The sequence below is a fragment of the Triturus cristatus genome, chromosome 1_2 (genome assembly GCF_964204655.1).
Source record: "Triturus cristatus chromosome 1_2, aTriCri1.1, whole genome shotgun sequence".
In the NCBI taxonomy this organism is placed as follows: domain Eukaryota; kingdom Metazoa; phylum Chordata; class Amphibia; order Caudata; family Salamandridae; genus Triturus; species Triturus cristatus.
In genome coordinates, this window is record NC_140580.1 from 226,002,719 (window position 1) to 226,027,443 (window position 24,725).

General features: G+C 42.0%; 1 protein-coding gene across 4 annotated transcripts in view; it reads left to right on the plus strand.

Annotated features, from left to right (window-relative positions):
• ZSWIM8 (zinc finger SWIM-type containing 8) overlaps positions 1-24,725 on the plus strand; it is a 2,297,361-nt gene that overhangs the window by 223,292 nt on the left and 2,049,344 nt on the right. For all 4 annotated transcript variants that reach the window (XM_085603517.1, XM_085603518.1, XM_085603514.1 and 1 more), the window contains exon 3: positions 5,711-5,805. In XM_085603517.1, the coding sequence (XP_085459643.1) occupies positions 5,711-5,805 (95 nt within the window). The remainder of the gene's footprint in view (positions 1-5,710; positions 5,806-24,725) is intronic.

Below are 24,725 nucleotides of genomic sequence, written 5' to 3' on the forward strand. Positions count from 1 at the left end.
GCCCCATAGACTGGGGATCTCCTCTAACAGATGCCAGTTCCTCTTGAAAAGCTTAAAGATTCTGTCACTAAATTTTGTGTGTTGAGTAATAAACCAAACTTTAGTGTTGCCTCCCTTGTTGTCTTTGTTTCTGTTACCATCTGCCAGTGTGGTTTCCCTTTTCAGTGTCTGCACCCTCCTTTCTGCTGAGTCCAAGACCCTCCTGTCAAACCCTCTCGCACTAAATCTTGTCTTGGCATCCCAGATATTGCTCTCAAAGGTTCCTCACTGCAATTACGTCTTATCCGTACCATTTCCCCATATGGGATGTTTTGTATAACATACCTGGTATGCGCGTGGATGGTGTGTAAGACCCCATTGCAGGCTGTTTCCTTGCGGTAAAGCGTGCTCTGTATTGTACCATCCCTTACATACAAGTTGAGGTCAAGGTAATTCATTTTATCTTTGTGAAACTCCATGGTAAAGCTGACAATGTAGGGGTTGGCATAGAGGTACTGGAAATAATCCCCAAGGGAGTCCTCTGTTCCAGACCATAGGCAAATAATGTTGTCAATGTACCTCCCCCAAAGGACAATGTGTTCAGTCCAGGTGGAGGCATATCTGTTCCAGGCATGCTCCCTCTCATACCACCCCATAAAGAGGCATGCATAGGAGGGAGCAAACCGGGAACCCATAGCAGTTCCCCTCTTATGATGGTACCAGGTGCCATCATGGAGGAAGTAATTCCTAGTGAGAATGAGCTCCATCATTTCTATGACCATTTTGTTGTGTTCATAACCACCTGCCCCCACTCTGCCCAGGTATGACCTGGCTGCCAAGAGTCCAAACTTGTGTTTGATGCATGTGTAGAGGCTAACTACGTCTAGTGTCACAAAAAGCAAGTCATTGGACCAAACCAGGTCCTTGAATTTTGACAGTGTGTCCTTGCTGTCCCTGATGTATGATGGAAGGTTCTGTACGTGTTTCTGCAACTTTAGGTCTATGAACTCAGACAGTCTTTCCGTTGGGGACCCCACCTCTCATATAATGGGTCTCCCAGGTGGGAAATCCCACTTCTTCTGTACCTTAGGGAGTAAGTAGATAGACGGGAATTTAAGATTTTCTACCTTGAGGTACCTATACTCCTGTTCACTTAGTAAGAATATGTCCTTCCATTCCATCAATTTAAGATTGATGACTGACGCCAATTCTCCAATAGGAATGGCCTCGATCCTCTCATAGCACTGACCATCACTCAACTGGCAGTTTATTTCTCCCACGTAATCACATGTATTCATAACAACGACATTCCCGCCTTTGTCCGCAACCCTTATCACAATGTCCTTATCCTCCCGTAACCTTATCAATTATCAGATTATGTCGTGGTGTAGGTTCATAGTTATTAGATGCTTCCATTTTGTACAAACCCTCACTGATTCTTTCTGAGAAGAGGTCAATGTTACGATGGTAAGTAGAAGGAGTAAATTTGGACTTTGACTGTAGGCCACTGTCAACTGTCCGATTTTCCGTTATATTTATTCCCTCTAGGATGGACTGCATGTCTAACCCCACATCCTAGCCCAGTGAGAGAAGACATTGTATATTTTCGACATCAGCTATGGTGTGCGTAGTGGGCCTTGTTGTATTGCTAGACATAGTCACTGGTGGCACCTTGTCATTGAAGAAGTCTTTTAATTTTAGAGAGCTAACAAATTTAAAGAGATCCTCAAGGACTTTACAATTTACCATCCTTGGTCGGCTAAAAGTCAAGACCCTTACAGAGTAAGTTCTTTTCATCAGAATCAAGCAATCTTTTAGAAATATTTATGATTTTCAGATCATTGCATCCCACATTGTCTGCCTGCAACGTGTTCCCATCTAAGCCAGAAATTACCTCTGTTTCTTTTTGGAACGTGTTGACATCCTTAGATTGTCCTCGGCACATTCTTCTGTACCTCCTTTTTGACCCGCACCCACACCTCCTTGTTTTTTTGGATCCTTTTTTCTTTGATTGTAACTGATCCTTCGTTTCGCTAGCTCCCTCTGGAAGGATGTTGTTCCTTCCCCCAAAGGGTGCTCGGTAGTGGCATTACTAGAGCCAGCACTGCTCACTGAGGATTGGACCCAGAGCGCGGATGTCCACCCATTTGAAAGCCCTACACTGGCTGCCGGTCCTTAAGAGGATTCGGTTTAAGCCTTTGTTCTTGGCTTTCAAAGCTTTACACAACACTGGCGCCTTTTAAATTAGGAAAAGAGTTCAGCATTACATTCTACGAAGAACTCTGAGGTCCTCATCACAGCTGCAGGTGACCATTCCCAAGTTTGCCCGCGCCCAGATGGGCGGGCAATCCTTCCAAGTGCAGGCCTCCCATCTATGGAATGGTCTGTCACTGTCACTCAGGCAGGTGCAGGATCTACTCACCTTTAGGAAGCGGCTGAAAACTTGGCTATTCCAGCAATAGCCAGTGAGCCCAGTCGCTCCTTTCAGTAATAGTGCCAGTTGTCTGTCTTGAGGTCTTTTGGCGCTGGGACACTCTATGGAGTAGCTGTGCGCTCTAGAAGTGCCAATTTACATTACATTACATATGGAGATACTGCTATCTGACCTGGCCTCGTCACTCTCCTCCCTTACTCTCTTTCTGTCCTCCGTACCTGTAATTTGGTAAAAGTTTTTCATGAAGATATATACATACGCCCTTCTTTAGGTAGTTCTGGTGTCCCTCAATCGCTTTCTTAAGTATTTCATAGTTTTTCTCAATCAGGTCTTTAGTATCTATTGCCACGATTTCCTTCTCAACCACTTCAATTTCTGATAAGAGTTTTGCTCCCTTCTCAATGGTGTGTCTGATAAGGATCTCCATGATAACCAGTGACGCCCCCTCAAGATTCCTCTCCCATTCCTTAAGGAGGTCATCACTGAGATCCTCAAATGTCAGGAAAATCAAGATAGTTAAACCCCTAGGGATTTTCTTACTATCTATATATTGTTGAAGGGTAACACCATCCCACCAGCGGACTAGCTCCTATTCTTTAAGGCTTTCCAGTTTCAGGAACAGTGCACGTAGACTCAACTTATTCTGCGCGCTATTCCCTGGAGGTGGTATGGCTACATTTTTCCCAAATAAGTCCTGCGCCATTTCTTCCCTCCCATCATTAAAGCGTGACGTATATCCTTTATAGTGAATGAAATGCTGTGAGTGCAACCATGTCCAAATTACAAGTACATCCAAGATCCCAACGGCGGACTTGCAGCTCTGCACCTCACGCTAGTTCCATCAGTTCTTTAGGTCCTGTGCAATACTCCCCAGCGCCAGCCGTTGCGTGACGCCTCTGTGTTCCAGATCCCGATAAATTGCTACAAGTGGGATTGTGCCAGGCAGTGAAGTCCAAAACACTTGTTGTAGTATAGAAAAAGCCTTTATTTCAAAATGTTTTTTTAAAAAGTTCAGTAGTAAATAAAGCTCAGCCAACGCGTTTCGTTACCACTAGGAAAACTTCATCAAGGCTGAAAATTACGTATAAACAAAACGAGGGCACAAGTAATTAACCAAAATTTAAATTTAATACACTACAAAACGGCACAGGACTCGGACAAAAAACCACAATTATCTCCTTGGAGAGGTTACACACTAGACATGTAAATAAACTGATAAGTTACCATTATTGACATAACACATCAAACATATAACCACATTAATATATACAAGATAAAACCAAAGCATGAGGCACGCAACAGTTAAAAAGGACACTACTCTGTGAACAGTGCCAAATGTCCAAGACAAAATGTGTATCCAGCACACACTTACTCGTGGGCTTAGTGGAGACCTGAGCCCCACATCCGCTCCTCTAGTGTATGCAATAGTATCACAATAAATAAGTGAAGTGGCTTCTGAAGAAAGCCAACACTGCATAACAAATATCCACATACATATATGAAGATAGGTGCATTGATAAATAGCAACATAAATTAGAGGCCATGTAACAAAATGTCAGAACAAAGGAAATAAAAACATACAGGTGTAGCAAAAGTCCCAATGAGGCATGGGCGTTGGATATGAACAATTTGTGCCACCATCGACTATACGGTAATCAGAGACCAACATAGGTGCCCATATGCATGCTTGAGAGGTAGTACGGTTCACCAGGCCTACTGAGACTGACTTCTCACCTTATATCATGAAGATGTATCAAGAAGCATTTATGACTGTTCACAATTTTCTCCAGTTTATTGCGCTGGAAGCTGTCAGAGTTACAAAGGCATAAACAAACCCGTAGGCAAAAATGTATTGTGTACAGAGAATCTGTGTCAATATGGTAGAGGAAACAAGAAAATAGGATGACCCCCCCTATCCTAAGATCACAGTTCTTGGGCTCACTAACAGGGAACAATAGTAAAAATAGAAAAGCACCTTATCAATCCACCGCCATGAACAAATAACGTGACGACCAATATCACCTTTCAAATTTATAATCGGAGTGTGAGGGCTTCTGAGGGTCTAAGCATCGCGACACTAGTACTAATGTAACAGTCAAATGCGGCACTTTGGCATTTGAAAATACTGTTATTTAATAAATACTATTGAAAAAAGATCAAACCTGTATTTCATATAAGGATTTGTGGTGAAAGTAATAACCAGTCACTCTCACTACCCTACAAATCAGCTGACTTTAAACACTTTTCAGTCATTTAAATCTTTTTTTTATCAGCATAGAAACCGTTTTCTGACTATTTAAAAAACAAAAATGGTGTTACTCCCTTTTTTTCCTCTTGTACCTTCACTGCCCCTTCTAAGCAATATGTTTGTTGCATTCTACCCAAAATACTTATCCTTCCCTGTAAGCCAACATGGTTTCTTTAGTTCATAACTCTTGGCTCTTTTGATACACAAGTAGGGAATGTGTAGTGTGATCTTTTACTGTACAATTTAAACATTTCACATTTTTAAAACAATGGGCATACACAATTTCAATAAAAACAGGCACTCTGGTAAAATGTAATTTCATTGTGTGCGAGTGCGATAATTGAATTGTTAAATCTAAATACTAAGGCCAATTGATAAGCCTGGTTGCACAAACTGAAGGTATTCTATTTTTGTTTCTGATTCTCCTGGCGTCAGTCTTATTGTGCAACAACCTCTGGTAAGTGGTAAGGTAAGGTCTTGAATAATGATTCAATAGAAGTCCTTCACAATTTTTTTTAAACTGCGAAACAGGCACAGTGCATGTTTGTTTCAAACAATATGTTTTTGCAAAGACAGAGACCTCTTATGCACCTTGATTCAGAAGTGCTGAAGGGCTCATAGTCCCCATAATACTTACTTTTACCCAGACCGTCCTACATGCCACTGTGTTTTTAGGTTCTGGGGGAAATCTTATATCAGTGGCATTAAAGCTGGATCGTCAGTGTTCACCTGTTGTTTGCCAAGCAGTTTACAAATATCAGTATTCTGACTGTGCAAGTCACAGAAGTCACATATAACTGATCGATGAATGCCTTTCAGATATCCATAAATCTTTGTAATTTTATATAGTTAAGTGCCCAAACCTAGAAATAAACGACCACTTGCTGAAAATATATACCTTCCTCTTGTTTACCATGGTATTCAGTTTACCTCTGAGGATACCTTATATTTAGAAAATGTTTATGCTTTCGGACCGAGGATTATTATTTTTAGACTAGGTATTATGGGGATTTGCAGTGAAATTAAACAATCTTTCTTTACTTTTGCAGGTTATACTCTTGCTTGGCAAATGGCAGTGCTGATGAATTCCAACGAGGGGAGCAACTCTTCAGAATGCGAGCTGTGAAAGATCCTCTTCAGATAGGTGCGTAGGCGCTTGGTGCTTGAACTCCAATTATCTACAATAATTGTCTAACATTTAAGAATTACATTTTGAGGTCTTGCCTACCAGGCATCGCAAGCTAGCAGGTTACAAAAGACACATTATGAATTTACAGTGGGATACAGCCCAAGCTTTGCTTACCATTGGTTGACTTTATTGCCACTCTTATTTGTTTATTGTGTGCTTCTTATTTGATGGCTTGCCTTAGTGTCTTTGTTGCTTGTCTCTCCCCTTTCGCATAGCCTCTTTACCATCATTTTGAGTGGAAGACTTGTGTTCTTCCAGTGCTCAAATTCAGGGAACTTTTTTTCTTTGTCTTTCAGCACTCCAAAGGATTGCGCATGTTTTCTCGCTCTTTCCCTTGTCTTCCTCTCTCACATCTGCACACTTTAAGCATTCTGTGTTGCTTCCACCCCCTCACACTTGTTCCTTTCTCCCCGCTTGATTTTTGTTTTCCCTGTAAATGCAGTAAACAAAGGATGTGCATTACAAGTGTCATTATGTAAACAATGAGACATAGCGTGATTAACCGCCTGTCAGAAAGCCCGCTGGAGGAAATTCTATTGTGCCACTAGGGCTGATTTTTATCTACTTCATAACAGAAAGACAGAACCTGAAAGTTTGTAAACAAGGAGGGGACACAGGCGCCTACTTTACCGCTTTCACGACTGGCAATAACAAGCATTGACAGAGGCAGTAGGTCTAGCATATGCGAGACGAGAGCTATTGGCTTTGGCCAATGTTTTTTAGTTAGGAAGTAAACCAGATGTCTCGAAGAGACAACGCATGCTCTGTCTATTGGAGACCTAAAAATGAAGAAAAAGAAAATAAGATGAAGAAATAATACTGAAAACAAACACGGAAGACGTGCCTCCAAAGGGCATTAAGTGTTGCGGGGGAGGGGGGAGTTCGCTATTAGCTAAACTGCACACTTTTTCCCATCCTTTGACACCCTCCAACACCCACCCTCTGTCTGAAACACCCCTTTTGGTGGATGCAGCCTCAATTCTGTGAACCTGCTTCTGCGGAGTTTAAGCACCGACGGTGCGGGTGGCGGCTCCCCACTAGCTGAATATTCGTTGCGACTCCTGCAGCAGAATGTATGACGATAAAGAACAAAACGGCTACGTGAGCAGCACTTCATGAAAACCCACGGTTAGGCATCCATTCATTTATCTCATGCAGCTCCTTCGCTGTCTTGTCTCGTTTTGTCTAAGCAAGCACTCTCCAGCAGCTGCTGCTGTCTTCAAGGCCAAGCATGTTAGTAGTCCCTGCTGCTCAAATAAACACGGTTTTCACATCAGCCAACCTATCACATGACCCGCACAATCCACTCCGGGGAAACAAAAAAGAAGCTGAGATGAGCATATGGAAGAGAATAAACGACACAAGGGCAGTTGGAGGGAGATGGAGCGGGTATGGGGCTAAGATTAAACAGGGACGGGGTGAGGGGAGAGCAGTAACGAAGGGGGAATGGGTTGGAGGGAAAAAAGGCAATATTACAAGGGATATGGGAGTGCTTGAAAACACAAGCACTCATATGGAGTGCTTGAAAACAAAGAAAAAAGTAGCTCCAAAAACGTGAGCAGTGGAAGGACGTAAGTACTTAGTCCATGCTCCAGGGCAGGGACAAATTCAAGTGATTATATGAGGCACGTGTGCCTTGCCAAATAGAAAAGAAGCACAAATGCGAGCTACGTTAAAGCTAACCAGTCGTAAGCCTATTGACAGGCTCTAGCAGATTAACTATAAACAACAGGTCTTGAAGACAAGTGTGGGCCATGTCTGATTCTGATTCAATGGGCTTTGTGGACTGAAGTCCCCCCTTCCTCTTCGAAAGAGCGACACACACACACACACTCACTCCTGTTTCCCTACGTAACCTTGCAATAAAAGCCGACAGGAATACGCCATTTCTCGCAGCAGCTCTGCAGGTAGAAATATTTTTGCGTGTGTTTATTATTTTCTATTTAAGACACTGAACACTTTTGAGAATGGCCATTGCTAAAAAGTAAGTTTGAAAACGTTCTCTATTGCAAGTCAATTGCACTTTGTCTTTTCATTGCTTTTGTCGCTCATTTTTGTTGTTTTCCCTTTTTTGGGCAGGGTGTTGGATAAAAAATCCTAGCAGTGTAATTTGGTTACTTTTTGTCGATGGGTGCCAAGATAAAGAAGGGCAAGGGTTCGAGGCGGGCATTAGCACAGGAAATAAATACATTCAGAATGTCACTGAGATAGAGGAGATGCACAGTATTCCCCCTTTGCTTTCCTACACAAACTATCACATTATAAAAGGAGAGACGTAACTGATTCATGATTTGGGATTGGTCGTTGAGATGGGCCTCCACCAGCCTGGAAGGATATACCAAAAGACAGCACTTTCCTAATTCTCTGCATATGAAAATCGAAAGATGGAGTAAACTGCTTGTGCTTCCACACCAAATTAAACACCACTCACCATTTCAACAGAGGGTTGGCCCCATCTACTTTTTTTTGTATCTTTCTTTCTAACTGGTTATTTGAAATATGTCTTACATGTTGCACCTGCTAAGTTGAGTGCCTGTGACTCTCATTTTTGTGCTGCTTTCTATGCACTTGTAAATTGAGGCTTTTGGTGGAATACTAAAAAATTTTGACGAATTTCGAATGTTTTAGTGGGCTTTGTGGTTTCTCATCTGCATTTTCGGGGCGATTACACCAGAGAGGCTCCATTTTGTGTATTGACGTGCTCTAGTGGTTTGAATTGCGCATCCTGCCCATATTTAACCATGCACCTGACGCAGACGCGTGCAGCGAGCATGCCTGAGGCAAGCCTGTCGGTGCCTATCTGCGTCTGGAGCGCGTTCAGCGCCAGCCAAGCTGCCAGGGAGACCTTACCGAACGTGCACTCCCAGGTATACTCTAGGGAAGAGCTGTTGAATTTACAAGCTTTGTCTTGCAACCATCAATTTGACTTGAATTCTGCAGGCAGTGGTCCTATGTTTAAATGTCCCTATTGTGGGTTTTTGTTTGACTTTGATAGTGAGTCGAACCTCCGGGCCTCTCGTGGAGCCATTCTCTCTACTAATGTTAGGGTTTCAAATCCAGCATATTGATCGAGAGGATAAAAATGGGGCTGTGGGGCAATTGTACATTGTTCCTTTTTCTCGTGTTTCATCACTAAATTGGCAAATTTACCTAATGTTGAGAGAATGTTTTTTACTGTTTTAACTCCGTTCTTTGCTTTATCTGGCATGCTAATTTATACACCACCAGACTGTCCTGCTTATTTCCTTCACCTACTGACAGAGGTCTTCCACCAATTGTCGTTACTCCATGCCAACTTTCTGGCAACGAACTGTAACTCTACCAACGTGATATACCTGATCACATGCCCTTGTGGTCTCAGGTATGTGGGAATGACAGCACGGAAAATAAAACAACGGATTTGTGAACATCAGAGTAATATTTGCTGTCGCAAGAGCACCACAAAACTCACAGAACATTTCCTACTGTCCAATCACACCACGAACGATCTGAGTTGGACTATTATCGAACAACCTTATGTAGGTTCAAACAACCACCAGACGCTCTTTGAAAAAAACAGCGGTGGATTTATCGTTTGTCCACACACCGCACAGGACTTAATGACAATATCCCATGGGGTACAGTTCTTAAAGGTTAACTGTAATTTCCTTTCTGAACAGCGCTATCCAGATCTCAAGCACATCCTTTTGATTAGGGATCTATCCAGATACTATCTTTTGGAATGTATTGCACCAACAATCCCCCACCAATGGCTGTATCTGTTCAATTGCAATTCAAACTACAATTGGCGATTTCGCCCTATTTCAAACTAGTACAGGCAAAATGCTTTTTTTAACGTTCATGTATGCTTTTGAGGAGCACGAGTTACTGAGCACTAATAGTAATGATTATATTACACACTCTATACACGCGTAAATTTTTAGCGTAATCGCCTTCATTAAGAGGGCTGAATATACTACAGTGGGTTCTTCTGTAGCTTGGACCCCTCCGTTAAAAGGATAATGTTTATGTACGGAGTGCCTGTATTGAATGGACACGGATGCCAGAGATAAGGACACTAGTGTTGTCACAATTTGTAAACGCTTTCCTTACTCAGCACGGGATTGCTAAAAACACTCTACACCATTTGGATAGCACTAAAACAATTGACCACTGATTGTATTGTACATATTCTATGTGTGTCATGTTTATTTATCTTACAGAGTCTAGTGGCCTAGGAAATCCCAGGAGGCCTAACAGGTAGAACCGTGAGTTTTACCGTTCACACAGTTCCATTGGTTAGGGTGCGCCTTAGCGAGTGCATACCGCCATGGAACTTTATCGGTCCTGATGAATGCTTAGCGAACATGCATAGATAAGCTGAAACATGTTGACCATTTTCTATCACTCATTTTACAAAATCGGACGGTCCTGGTCAACCTAACCAGACAGTTAACGTCCGTCACACTTTTTTAACGGTCGCCGGTTTTCCACCATTAAAATTAGTTCTGGTCAAAACCTGCCACCTTTTAAATTCACATTACTCACCACACTCGCATCCTTTCACAAAAAAACCTACTCTACTGTAACTCAGGCGTTGTAGCACACCAGGGAAGCATTCGGCCTCTCTGGTGGGAACCCAATGATGAAGCATGTCACCAACCAGGTTGGTGAGTGAGGGTTCCTTTAAAGAAATAAGTCTTTCCCTGTGCTGTTCTATTTTCTAGATATAACAGTCACTCTTTTGTTGTTTTTGAGTATATTCTTTAGGGGGAACAAGAGTGACTATCCCTCTCTCTCCTGTTGTTTTCTATATGAATATGAAATGAACAAGTGTGCATATCATTTTAGACAGCTGGTTTTATATAGGGGGAAAAGCTACGACTTTTAAAACTTATGTTAATGAAATTTGAATTAAAAACATGCCAGAGCGGGCTACTGTTTTTATGTACTATGCACTCACTGAAGGTAAAAGTGCAGTTGAGAATTTTTTTACAAATGAGTTAATTTCGTTCAGAAATCAGATGGAAACTTTAAAATCTGTAGCATCAATGGGCGAGTCCACAGATAGGGGACCATGATGTTCAACAAGTCTCACACTCACCACAAAAATTTGATGATGGAACTAAGTCCAGTGATACTGCTACTTGCCAAATGTAGATGATCATGTAAACAGGATGCAGTTGAAAATTGAAGATGTTGAAATTGCGGATGAGGAAGGCATTAGATGCCGAATCAGAGGTGGAGCTTTTGAGGCGCTTTGTGATGCAACACTGATTGCATCCAAAATAAGCGAGATTGTCAGCCCCACACGCATGTCTGCACACGTATCTGTACAAGTGAAGTTTCATGCACAGGAGCTTTGACGATGGGGAGTTGCATTCCATGCATTGCAGAATACATTACGCCCTCTGATTGGTTCAGTCAGTTCCCATCAATTAGCAGAAAGCACCGCTTGCTGTTCCAAGGAATGGTTCGAGATGACAGTTTGAAAACAAATCAAGCATTGAAACACAGATCTCACTCAAGGAGGTTGAAGTTTGTGAGAACAAGGAATCCACAGTGCGCATAACTAGCAGTTTTTAGATGACACAGAATGCAATAGCTTTATGGCATTGATGTTCAGAGTACATTGCTGTTCATGTTGATCTTACTTCTTAAGTAAGAAAAAAAGAAAAATTGTACAACCTACGAAGAGAAGAGTTATTGAAATTCAACCAACCCGATTTGGAAACAGAATTATTAGAAGGGATAGATGCAAAAATAGACCTCAAGCTAATCGAGTAGTCTGATCTGATGGTTTTAGAAACATGGGTAATGCCATTTGTGTTCAAATGTGAATGTAAATGTCAAGGTACTTATAGAGCGCACTGTCACCAGACGGCCACCTTGCGGTGTCACCTTTTGCGGTTTCCTGGCGCTGATACTCATACCGCTGTGGAACCCCTCCTGGCTTTCCCTGTGAAGTGTCCCCTGTGAAGCCAGGCATCCTTAGCGCTGTTGGGGCCGGTGGGAGGCTAAGCAAGCTATTTCCCAGAGTTGCAGCGTGGGGCCCGTGATTAGAATAGGCACCGAGGCGAGAATAGACAGGTCCGAGGAAATGGAGCCCAAGCCCCGCCGAGGCGGGAATCGGTCCCTGGCCAGAACTCTGCTTCAGGGTCTGCCGCTCTAACCATTGAGCCACACTCCTCCACTCAAGTCATGTAACATAATGTGCAAGTCATGTAACATAATGTGCAATAGATCAGCAATATGTGTTGTGTTGGAAATTAAGCTTGCAAAAGTCAGCAGATACTCCTTTCTGGGATAGGTATAAGCGTATTTAATTAATCAATGCACCTATTTATCAGGTCAACTATTAGCCTTGAAACTCCTTCAAAACTCCTTCAAAAACCATTGTGGGAAGGTAATTACTATTTTTTTAACATTTCACTAATACGCGAAGCCATGGGCTAACCTGCACCTGGATTCATTTGTTCAAATTACATAGCTTCCTTGTTTTCTAAGAGCATGTGATACGACGGCGTAAATGAAGCATGTTTGCAAGGAGTCTACAAGCAAGTCTAGGCTTCAAAGGTTTGCTAGCGCCATGAAAGGTTGCAGAGTCACAAAGTAGTGTGTCCTAAAGGATTAGTACTTGAAGATGTGATAAGGAAAGCAGGATTGCAGTTTGTCCAGCAAGGATATTCAAAAGGAAAACTCTAAGCATGTTGCAGAAATGCCTTATGCTTTCTTTCATAGCATCCAAGAGATGTACATTTCTGGCAATCATAGAAATGATAGGCAGTGTTTGGAGGAGAAATTACTCTGTGCAGGAGCTACATAAAATGTGGCTTTTCAGTGACAGAAAGGCTATCTGTTCGAATGAGAAAATATTATAGAATGACTATTTTTAGGTTGAGCCTACCATTCTGACAGGTATCTGGTTGCAGAAGATCTATTGTGGCTTACCAAGAAATTAAAGTGGTCTTGTATGTAGCCCGCCCACTGCTTCGGCAGGCTACTTTTATGGTCACATTCTTCCTTGCTTCTTATTGGATGGCTTTCTTTGTTCATCTTGTGTGTCCCTACCCTGGTGCGTTTCCTCCTTGCTATTCTTTTTCTTCTTATTTTTTTTCTTATTATTATTTATATGGCGCACGAATCATCCCCAAGGGAATCTCTAGGCGCCCGGGAGGCAGGTAACTTAATGCAGAATTATTCAGTTAAAATAGCCAGGTTTTTAGGTGTTTCTTAAAGATAAGGTGGGACATGACCGCAGGCCTTCTGGCAACGCATTCCAATATTTGGGGGCCAGGTAGGAAAAGGCACAGCCACCCATCTTAACTTTTTTGATTCTCCGCGATTGAAGGAGCCGTTGGCCACTGGATCTTAGCTGCCGGACCGGGGTATACCATTCTAATTTCTCAGTTAGGTAACTAGGTCCCCGTCCGTTAAGTGCTTTGAAAACTAGGCATAAAAGTTTGAAAACTGCTCTTTTCCTAATAGGGAGCCAATATAACTCTCTCAATAGCAGTAAAGATGGAGTACATGCTGGCTTGTTCAATGCTAGGCGTGCTGCCGTATTTTGAACGACTTGTAGCCTAGAGAGCAGGTCCTCCCTCATCCCCACCAGCAGAGCGTTTCCGTAATCTAGTCTACTGACTAGAAGTGCCTGTATCAGGACCTTTCTGGTGGAGAGAGGAATCCAAGGGAAAATCTTTTTTTAATGTGCGCATCAGTCCAAAACACTTGCCTAATAGGGTCTTAACATGCTCCTCCATGGATAGGTTATTATCCATTAAAATGCCCACATTTTTTGCCCATTTTTTGGGGGAGGGTGCTTCTCCCAGTTCCCCAGGCCACCACTCCTCTGTCCACAAGTCCTCAGCTTTCCCCAAACAATAAGGTCTCCGTTTTGTTGGAATTAAGTTGCAAGAAGTTTTTTCTCATTTATGTGGCTATTTTTAGCATACAGAGCTTGAATCTTTCTCTGGTCACCGCGGGGTCCTTCTCTATGGGGACCATCACCTGAGTATCGTCCGCGTTGGTGATGGTTTGGAACCCACAAGATTTGATAACGGTGGCCAGATATGACACATAGATATTGAACAGGGTGGGGCTTAGTATGGAGCCTTGAGGCACACCCTTGTCCACAGTTGTAGTCTGGAAAACAAGGGTGTCCAGTTGTATACATTGAGATCTATCCGATAGAAAACTCTGCAGCCATTCTAATGCCATCCTTGCGACACCAATCTCTCGCAGTTTATCTAACAGGATTCTGTGAGAGATGGTGTCAAAGGCTGCTGACAGATCTAAAAGGAACAACATTGTAGGGGTCCCTTCGTCTAGCAGCAGCCTGATTGTATCTGTTACCTCTGTTAAGGCAGACTCCGTGCTTTATCCAGCACGGAAGCCAGACTGCGAGGGGTCCAAAAGATTGTAATATTCCAAATAGTCTGAGAGTTGTCGGTTGACCAAGGTCTCCATTATTTTTGAGCAGCTGGGAAGAAGAGAAATGGGTCTATAGTTTTGTAGATCAGCACAATCTGCTGATGGTTTCTTGGGCAGAGGTTTAATAAATGCCTTCTTCCATTTCGATGGGAAGGAGGAGGTTACTAAAGACAAATTGCAGATTTCCCTAATTGGATTTACCAACTCCATTGCTAGGTCGGAAATGATGTTGGGGGGAGCCACATCAGACGGGGCGCCTGGCTGAATGTTTCAACAGTGGTAGGACTTGCTCCATAGTAATAGTTGCAAAAGTCTCCAGTCTTGGTGGGGAGGGATTATCTGGGATTAGAATTTCTTCCCTATTCTCCGATTCCTGTTCAAAGGAGTCATAGATATTGTCTATCTTACTTTTGAAATGCTTGGCAAACTCATCGCAGAAAGAGATTGCTGGCTCTTGGAGTGGTGAACTCTTTGAGAATCCTAAAGAGCTAGACTGGTCGAGTTGTAGCTAATAGTGCCGAGATCCCTCAGGTCTTCTTAGCACATTTCCACCAACTTCATTCGACTGAATACCTTGTGGAGGAAGAGCAGATCAAGGAATACTTCATGAATATGAACATTCCTAAACTCTCAGATAACCGTATCAGTATAGTGGGATCCGATGTGGAATCAGGCAAGATCATGGCTGCCATTAGAGCAACAGCTGGGGCGAAAGCATGTGGACAGGATGGTTTCCCATTGAATTTTATAAAGTTTTATTAGGAGAATTGATTATGCCCCTGAAGAAATTATTTAATTATATGAAAGAGGGAGGCTTGGTTCCAACATGTTTTAAACAATCAATAATTGTATCCTTTGTTAAAAAAGATAAAAATCCGGCGGATGTTAATTCTTAAAGGTCCATCAGTCTTCTGAATTCAGATTATAAGATTCTAATGAAAGTGTGGGCAGGGCGCTTTTTGTTTGCCGCCCAAGAGACAATTCATAGTGATCAGACTGGTTTTATTGGGGGTAGATCTATGACGGCAAACACACAGTTTTTAATACATGTCTTAGACTATTTTAATACAAATTTTATCCCGGCAAGTATTGTTATGGTCGACGCTGAGAAGGCTTTCGACTTAGTGAATTGGAGTACCCTGTTTTTTGCCCTTGGATGGTTTGGCTTCCCAGCCCAGGTCGTTAACATGCTCCGCAATATCTATCAGGGGGCCACGGCTCAGGTAGTTATAAACTCGAAACAAGCAGGGACTATAAAAATAAAACGTGAGACCAGGCAGGGTTGTCCGCTGTCGCCCTTGCTTTTTACTTTTTTTATAGAGCCTCTTGCAATTAAAATACGAAACAATGCTGCTATTCAAACACCTATTTGTGGCATGCCTAAGTTGAAACTTTTCGCAGATGACATAATTTTATATTTGTCTCCGGATAAAGATAACCTTGAAATTGTTTTAAGCGAATTCAAGAACTTTGAGTTAATTGGCGGTTATAAAATAAATGCAGATAAAACCAAAGTTCTTGCCCATAATACAAATGTAAATTCTTTTCCAACTTGTTTAAGAAGGCAAGCAACTAACCTTGATCCCATTAGATATCTTGGGATATATGTGTCTAGCCAGTACCAACACCTATATAAACTGAATTATTTTAAAATGAGGGAGAAAATCAAGAAACTTTTGGAACAATGGTTGATACTCCCCTTATCGATAGTGGGTAGAGTTTCCCTAATTAAAATGTCTATACTTCCGTTGCTAATATTTCTATTTTCTAATGTCCCAATCAAAATAAATGTCTTTTTTTAGAGAATTAGAAACTTTATTTAGAGAATTTGACTGGGGAAAGAAAGTACCAAGAGTAAAGTTGACAGTGGTCCAATTACCCATTGCACAAGGGGGGTTAGCTTTGCCTCATTTGAGAACTTATTACGAAGCAGCTTTTCTAGACCTAGTGTCTGGACTGATGGGATCTAAATGTACTAAAGATAGCTTCTTTTTAGATAGAATAATTCAAGAATCGGATTCACAAACTCGAGTGTTTTTAAAAACGTCCAAATTTCCTAAAAAAACTAGGTACAAGACATTGAAGGATCTTGCTTTTAGACTTCAGTCATTTTTTAAAAAGACGGGCTCTTCTGGTCTCCATTATTTAAAGTTGAGAGAAGCTTCTAGTCTTGGCCTCCAGTTTCGATTAAGACATATCAATAATTGGGAAAGCTGTGGACTATCTGAGCTAAGACATTTCATAATTCGAAACAGGGCGATTTCCTGGTCAGAGGTAATGGGTAGGGCGCAAAGCCATTCAAAACCCTCCTTCTTTGAATATCTGCAAATTGCTCACTTTCTAAAAAACACGAGTGGCATTTTTGACGCCCCAAATCAACTGGTGGTAGTTCTTTATGGGGCTAGAGTGAGTGGTGTGGGGAACTGGCACCGGTTGTTATATAAGCAGGGTCAAACGTCTGTCCTAGAGAGCCACTTGGCTAAAATAGATCGTGAGACAGGATGTACTCTTTCATTGAATGATTGGGAGGCTCTGTGTCTTCTAGGAAGTAAATCATTGCGTGCTGCAAATTTTAAAAGGATGTCCTTCCTATCTCGGTGGCTTGCTTACTCCACTCCGGCTGCTTTAAAAAAAAGATTTCCAGGAGTGGTGGAGAATAAGTGCTTCCGTTGCCAGGCTGATGGGGAAGGCGGATGGCACCATATCTTTATTTCATGTCCACGGTTGAGGCCCTTTTGGGAGGCAATTTTTGCAGATATTAGGTTAATAATCGGGAAGACTGTTTTGGTAGAGGCCGAGGCAGCTTTATTTGGATGTTGTGGGGACAGAATGAGGTTAACAGGGGCAGAGAAAGCTTTTTTATTCATTTCTTGTACGGTAGCCCGTTCTTTAATTCTCCAGAATTGGAAATCTAGTGAAGCCCCCTCTCATTTGAAATGGTTCGACAAAATGAAGAGGTCTCGAAAAATTTGAAGAAGCTTATGCTAGACGGATCGGGGCCATTAGAAAATTTGAAACAAATTGGAAGTTTTTTATGGATTTAGAAAAGTTAAAAGAGGGACTTTAACACTGGTTTTATATTTTTGATGTTGTAGCCATTTGGCATTGTATTTTAGAAGCATTTGCACTTTTTTCACTATTGCACTTTATTAGATGATCGACTTATGGTTATTTTGGATTAATGAGGATAACAGCTGTTTCAGTTAGATTGTTTAAAAAAAAAAAAAAGTTGATCTTGATGAAGGAATGATAGCTGTTATTTGTGATAAAAATGCACTTGCACTTTAATGGTTATTGCACTTTAGAACCACTTGCAACCATGTGGGTTGCTGCACTTTAGGCTACTTAGTTTGCATATTGCTAATTAGAAGTTATCGTATCTGCTTCACCAAAATGTTTATTTTTAATGATCTGAAGTAGATTATGTATTTTATGTACCTAATGCCTTGCTCAATAAAAAAAGAAAAAACAAAAAAAAAAGAGAATCCTAAAGAGCTCGTGGAAAGAGCACTTTGCCTCATCTATTTGGGTGGCTAAAAATGTTTGTCTTGCTATATTACAATTCTTAAAGTACATCCTATGTGCTATGTTATAGGCTAATCTGTCTTCCCCCTAGTTTTGATTTCCTCCATTTGCGTTCTCTAACGCGGCTGGAAGCTTTCTTCACCCTTAAACTGTCAGAGTACCAAGGAGCCGGAGTAGTTCTATCATGAATTATAGATTCATAATTGGCTGATGTGTATTCTTCCACAGCACACATGCAGGGAACCACTTTTTTCTATTTCTTCAGCACTTGTTGTGAGAGTGCATGTCTTTTGCATCTCTCTCCCTCATGGGCTTATTCCCTCTTCATACACACATAAACGCTGTTTTGCTCTTTCATCCCCCTCCACTTGTACATTGCTCCCTCCACCATTCCTCGTCTAACTTGGCTCAATTTACTTATTTTCTTTTTTTCCAGTTCGCCTCACTTTTTTTCCTTCCCCTCCACATCTCCTTTATTGCCCTACTCCTTTCTGCTATGAGCTATTTATTAGGTTATAGCAGGGTGCTTCGAAGTGTTTGATCGTCTTCCAGCTAGTCACTTAGTCAACTTGCACGTATTTGCTTTTTTTCATTGTTACTTTTCATATAGGCCTTTCAGACCTATTACTGTGAATTTCCGTACGGGTTTCCTGTGAAAACACCTGCTCCTACAATGCTTTTATCTCTAAATTGACTTGAAGTCAGATTCCATTTACACACAATCTCATTTTATCTTTGCCGGGATGGCCCTTTTCTCTGCAGCCTATACTTTTATTATTAATGTTGTCAGAAAAATTTCATGCGAAATGATGCACAATTTATTTGTAAACCCGCCCTCTCCACTCTACCTCAGCAGACAGTAAGTGTGGCTTTCTTTCTCGTTTCCCAATCATGTAGTTTTTGACTTGTGCCACAAAACAGGCCTGGATGATTTTTGGAGTTATTTAAAACAATGAAAACTTTATATGCGACCTCTCAAAAGATCATTTGTGAGTTTAATTGATATTTTCAGGTATGTGCACGGCTACGATTTTCCAGAGTGCAGGTCATTTCCACTTCTCATGCTTGGTTGATATTGCTATAGTTGAAAGGCGAATTTTGTTTTTGTTACCTGTATTCTAAGGCAAAAAAAGTCAAGCTTTTCGTGTCTCCTTACCTTGAATTCTCACAATGTACTTTGCAAATGTTTCTTGTTAACAACAAATTACTGATTGTTGCACTCTCAAAAGTAAGTTAGGTTAATTCATATTTCTTGGCTTGTAGCTTTCCACAGGTCATAAATAGCTCCTCTCTGCATAATTCTCTGGTCAGGCGCTGACCAAGGACAATGCGTTTCAAAACTTCATAGTGTTGCATCTTGCACGTTGAAACTGGAATTAACTTTAATCTTCGCAAATTGGCCCACTCTGTGCACTCCTAGGCAATTAATATAAATAATACAGGAATTCACACTACCAGTGCCTACAATATCAGATTGAATGGTTTCTTTAACTAGCACGTTTAAAACATTCAGAATTAGGACTTGCTATTTTCTTGCCACACATAGAGTTCTTAGTCTTTTGGTGGTGAGGTTTGTAGAGAATAATGTGTATTATTAATATGACCGCTTATAATACATAGCAAAAGGACTCCAACTATACCCAGTGAACAAGGCCTGGGAAGGCCGAAACACATTTGGGTTTTCTTTCACACTCCTCTTGAAATAGTACATTTTTAAAAAGCTTGTGACTGTACACACGTTTTCCTTTGCGGAAAACTGGTTGGATATAATATGAGCGTGGAGGCTCTCTGGCTGTGATTATGCACTCCCAAAAGGAGCCTTGCCAAATGGACCGGCGAGTGGAGCCATCTCATATATATATATATATATATATATATATAGCAGGCTTAGAGTGCTGCATAAATTATGCAAAAAAGAGGCAGAGAACTGTGTAGTTTCCAAGTTTAGGTGGAGAGCAGACACCTTTTACTGCTCCAGGCAGAGTATAACAGCTTTGGATTATTAAAATACCATCAAAGGAAACTTGGAATAAATAAAAGCAACCCATGACACATGCTTAGCTGTCATTGCTGCTCTTGAGAGATATCTTGCTTTGTCCAGACATCGGGAGCACCCAGTATGGCAAAGCAAAACCCTTGCAGGCTTAAAGTGCTGCATAAGTTATGCAAAAAAAGAAGCCGAAAACTCTGGGTAGTTCCCAAGTTTAGGTGGAGAACAGCTCCTATATAGAGCACCCTGCACTGCCAGCGAGACTCTGAATCAGCTCACCTCAAATGTATGTTTTTGGTACTAAAATTACCATTTGAAGCATCAGGTGAACTGGCAAAAAGGAGTTAGGTGGAAATACTTTCCAAAGCAGACGAAGGGTACCATGAAGCAGAAATGGGGCAGAGACTTAAAAATTATAGGTTTGCCCTTTAAGTCACTTAGATGATATAGTATCAACACTGTAGTACCACCGATCCTCTTTCAGTACTCCATGTCCTTAAGATGCAAAGGAACAGCCTGAAACGCACCAAAGGAAAGAAAGAGGCATTGGAGGCTCTTCTAGATGACCGCTATATCAGATCTTTACCGTCTATACACCAATTTCCAGTGTCAACACTTCATCTTTTGTCTCTCTAACCCACATCGGCCTGACAAAGAAGTGAAACCCAACAATGAGATAAATGTACCAATCTGAGGAAGCATTAGTGCTGCACTGGAGAGGCATCACACGTTCTAGAGGCTCGACCATCGCACTGGCACAGCATTCTTCTACTTGACATAAATGAAAGGCTATGGATCTTAATGAGCACTGCCTTGTCACATCCACCTCAATAAATTATCTTGTGTCAGGTAATGGATACAGCGACTGGAATAGGTTTTATGACTCCTACACCTCAGTATGTCCATTAAATAATGAATAGACTACTGGGAAGAAAGGGTGATTTCCATCGGAAGACCGCACTATCTATTTGCTGCAGTGAAGCAATATTTTTTATGTACTTGGAGGCCTGTGTTAACATGTCCTCGGGCCCCAACTTGGTTGATGCAATTCTTATGGGATATGCTATCCTTAGACTGCATAGGGTGGGTAGACCAACAGGTGGTCTAGCCATTGTATATTAACTTAAATATAATTGTCACATGGAGTAGTTTAAGTGGACTAGTCTGAGTGATGCTTTTCACTTCTCTATAATAATCTCACCCACTGATTCATTGGCTGGCATTCTGCCATACAGACCTCCGGGCCCTAGGTCCATGTTCCCGATTGAATCTGCAAACTTGATTGAACTATACCTAGATAAAAACAAAATCACTCTGATAGGCGATTTTAATTTTCATTTGGAGGAAACCAGGAGTAGTGACTCTAGGGTACTGAATAATACCATGGCCTGTCTTGGACTCTCACAAGTGGTTAGAGATCCCACACAGTGGGTAACACCCTAGACAGGATTTTTTCTAATGATGCCTGGCTGTCTGTGTAAGAGGTATTACCTCTACATTGATCTGATCGCCAGGCAGTAACCTTTACTTTATATATTTTTTTCACTAAGATCAAAGACACTCTTGACACCACCTTGACACTTAAAAGGAACTGGAAGGGTGTCTCGGTGGAATCTTTTGCTAGTGCCCTTAGAAGTAAGCATTGCACTGAGTTCGAGGATGCGAACATGGGAGCTCCTGAATTTGGAGCCTGGCTGAGATCAGCCTCAGATATGGTCATGCCCATTGGGGGAATTAAAACCTCACAGGAAGATGCCTACAACCCCATGGTTTACCGAAGGGTTAAGACTACTGAGGCAGGCCTGTCGACGACAGTATGAAGAGGAGGAGAAAATCCTATATAAAATGGCATTAGAGAGTACAAGAAAGCCATTAGAGAAGACAAATCTCTCTTTTGTACTGATATAATTGAGTCTGGAATCTTCTTTAAAGAATTGTTTTAAGTTATTCTTCAGCTCGCATCTGTACCAGTTCCCTCTGAAAATTGAGGGCTCATTAGAGCTCTGCAACAAATTGGCAGAATTCTTCCACACTAAAGTTTGTAACATTTATGAAGAATTTGCATCTTCTAGTCAAGGTGAGCACGCAGACTCCTGCCTAAAAGCAGCAGAGCCGCTTAGCTACCACTGAGGTGGAGGAAACACACCTAGCAACTTTGTCTTGGTTCCCCTCCTCTGACTCTCGATCAAACAGAGACACAATTGTTGAACTTACAATAGGAATCTCCACTGGAACCGTGTCCCCCTAAGATCCTCCAACTGGCAGCCAGGACAATAGCTTAACCTCTAACCACATTATGAACAAAGCAATTAGTTCTGGGTGCTGTCCACGTTTGTAAAAAGAGGCCGTGGTCAGGCCTCTTCTCAAGGAACCTAATGACTTGAAGAACTATCGCCCCATCTACCTGCTTCCAATCCCAGCGAAGATCTAGGAGAAACATCTTGACCACCACCTGATGGAACATGTGGAAGAACAGGGATTGTTGATCATCTCACAGTTTGGTTTCAGAAGCCATCATGGAATGGACACTGCACTGGTATTCGCAACAGACAGTATTCGGCGCCATGTTAATGCAGGGCAGGCCATGGCCCTGATTATTTTGGATCTGGCCGCAGTCTTTGACACCTGGTACCCTACCATACTAATTGAACGCTTACAGACCTTGGGTATAGGAGATATGGCTCTGAAACGTCCTACTTCTTTCCTCACGGATAGATCCCAGATGATAATCGTAAATTAATTCAAATCTGACCTTTTCTCCTTGCCATGTGGGTTGCCTCGGGGATCTTCCCTGAGCCTTGCGTTGTTTAACTTATATGTCGTCTCCCCCCCCCCCCCCCCCCCCCTGCTGATGAGACACATAGTGTCCATCTCAAAAGACACAGATGACTCGGCTTCCAGCTTAAACAACTGCTTGAAGGTGTTGGCCACGTGAATGGGCAAGAATTGCCTGCCTAAAGTTGAATGCGATAAGACGGGGGTGTTGATGTTTGGGAGCCAATCATAGATATGAAACCAGAACTGGTGGCCAGACAGCCTGGGGAGCAACCCATCCTAACAAACGCAGCAAAAAATCTAGGAGTCCTCTTGGACTGTGATCTGTCTCTTGACCTCCAGGTCAGTCATACTGTAGCGACCGGTTTCAGAACCTTACTGAAGATTTTTTCATTTATTCCTTCCCTTGCACGGAAACAGGTAGCCTTAGCACTAATTTCTTCCAAGATCGACTATTGCAACGCCCTCCATCTTGATGCTAACAAGACAACCCTGGCCAATCTGCAACTTGTACAAAATGCAGCGGCAAGGCTGACATTAGATATCCCCAAGCATCTATCAGTCTCGAGAGGATTGCTTGAACTTTACTGGCTTCTTGTACAGAAGCGTGCCACTTTTAAAGCTATGTGCTTTTTTCATAAAGCACTGTACAGTGCTAGCCTGGCTGGAATTAAAACCATGTTCCAATGGTATTCCCCCAGTAGACATCTTTGCTCGACAGCCCAAAATTTAGTTGTTATTCCCAGAGTTGGGAAAAAGAGATCAAGAGGTAGAGCCTTTTCGGTTACGGCTGCCAGGCTCTGGAATTCCCTCCCCCCTCAATTTGACCTGCATTGAAGCTGCATACTCCTTTCAGAAAGGCCACAAAGATGGGCTCTTTTCTCTGTAAGAAGGTTAAATACTTTGTTACAGGTTCTTTCCATAGGCCGAGTCAACCTTCAGGATAAGCGATCTGACTCCTTCGGGCATTTGTTGCACTATCTGAATTTACTTTGTCATTTCATGGTTCTTTCTTTACATGGACTTCATGGACGTTGTGTACAGCAATGTTTTAGATTCTCACCATGGATGCTTCAAGATGGCCATCTGCATGCTGGACACATTCCAGAGGGCAAACAGTGAGGATTATGTGATTTTTCTTCTTCAGCAACCAGATTACAAACATTTTGCCCTAGGTTTTCACTTTACAGAAAGATATTTTCCACTCATACGTATGGTCAAAGCAACCTTCCCATATGTAGTTTTAGCCTTTGTTTTGCAGAAACTTTCCAATGTGGTGAACTGCTTGATGGGAAGGCCCAGCTAACACCTTTTTTGATATTCAGTGTCCCGCAGTGCAGATTTCCAGAATCGAGTCATTTATTTTTCCCTACTAAATTGTGTCTCAGTTTCCCAGCTTTTAACAGCTGAAAGTTAATACTCCATCTGGCATATTTCAGGTGGAGCACTGGTGCCACTTCATCCATGCATAAAGAAAGCGACAAGCACCTCTTTTCCATTTGAAATGTGTCAGAAAATAAGCAAAGAGGATTAACTTCCACTTGATAAATTTGTAAAAAAAAAAAAAAAGTGATAGGGTGAGGAACTAAAATAGATGGATAATTTTGGTACTTTTTTTATTTTGGGGCATCTGATGCCCAAGTGTTTTGGAACTTCTCTTTTTTTAGGTTTATTTTCTACTAAATAAAGCTAGTCTAATAGAGACTTCTAGCCACAGATTTCTTACCTTAGAATATTCCCCAGGCGTCGGTCTGAATCTGACAATTGTCAGGCACTTCCTCTGCACACCGGTAGGTGGCATTGTTCGGCTCTTCGTTAGTGATATGGGCGCAACCCATATAGTTGCACCCCATGGCACTGATATCAGTTCTTTTCTTTGTGTGCCATCAGCACAGATTCAGAGTGAACTACCTCTGTCTACTTTTTTGACAACTTTTTTCGACGTTCGTTGTGCGCCGATGTCTCCACAAAAAACCTGTGGGGTTTAAACCTTGTTTTTCAATGTGGTTTGTCTCTGGAGCCGGGCCACGACTCAAAGGTCTGTGTGGACTGCTCCACCATGACCCCTAAGGCGCTGCAAGAGCAATCCCATAAACTCCTGTTCGCCCAAATGGTGGTCTACTCCACAACGCTGCAGGTTCCGGTCCAGAAGATCCCAGGCCCCTTCGCGGAG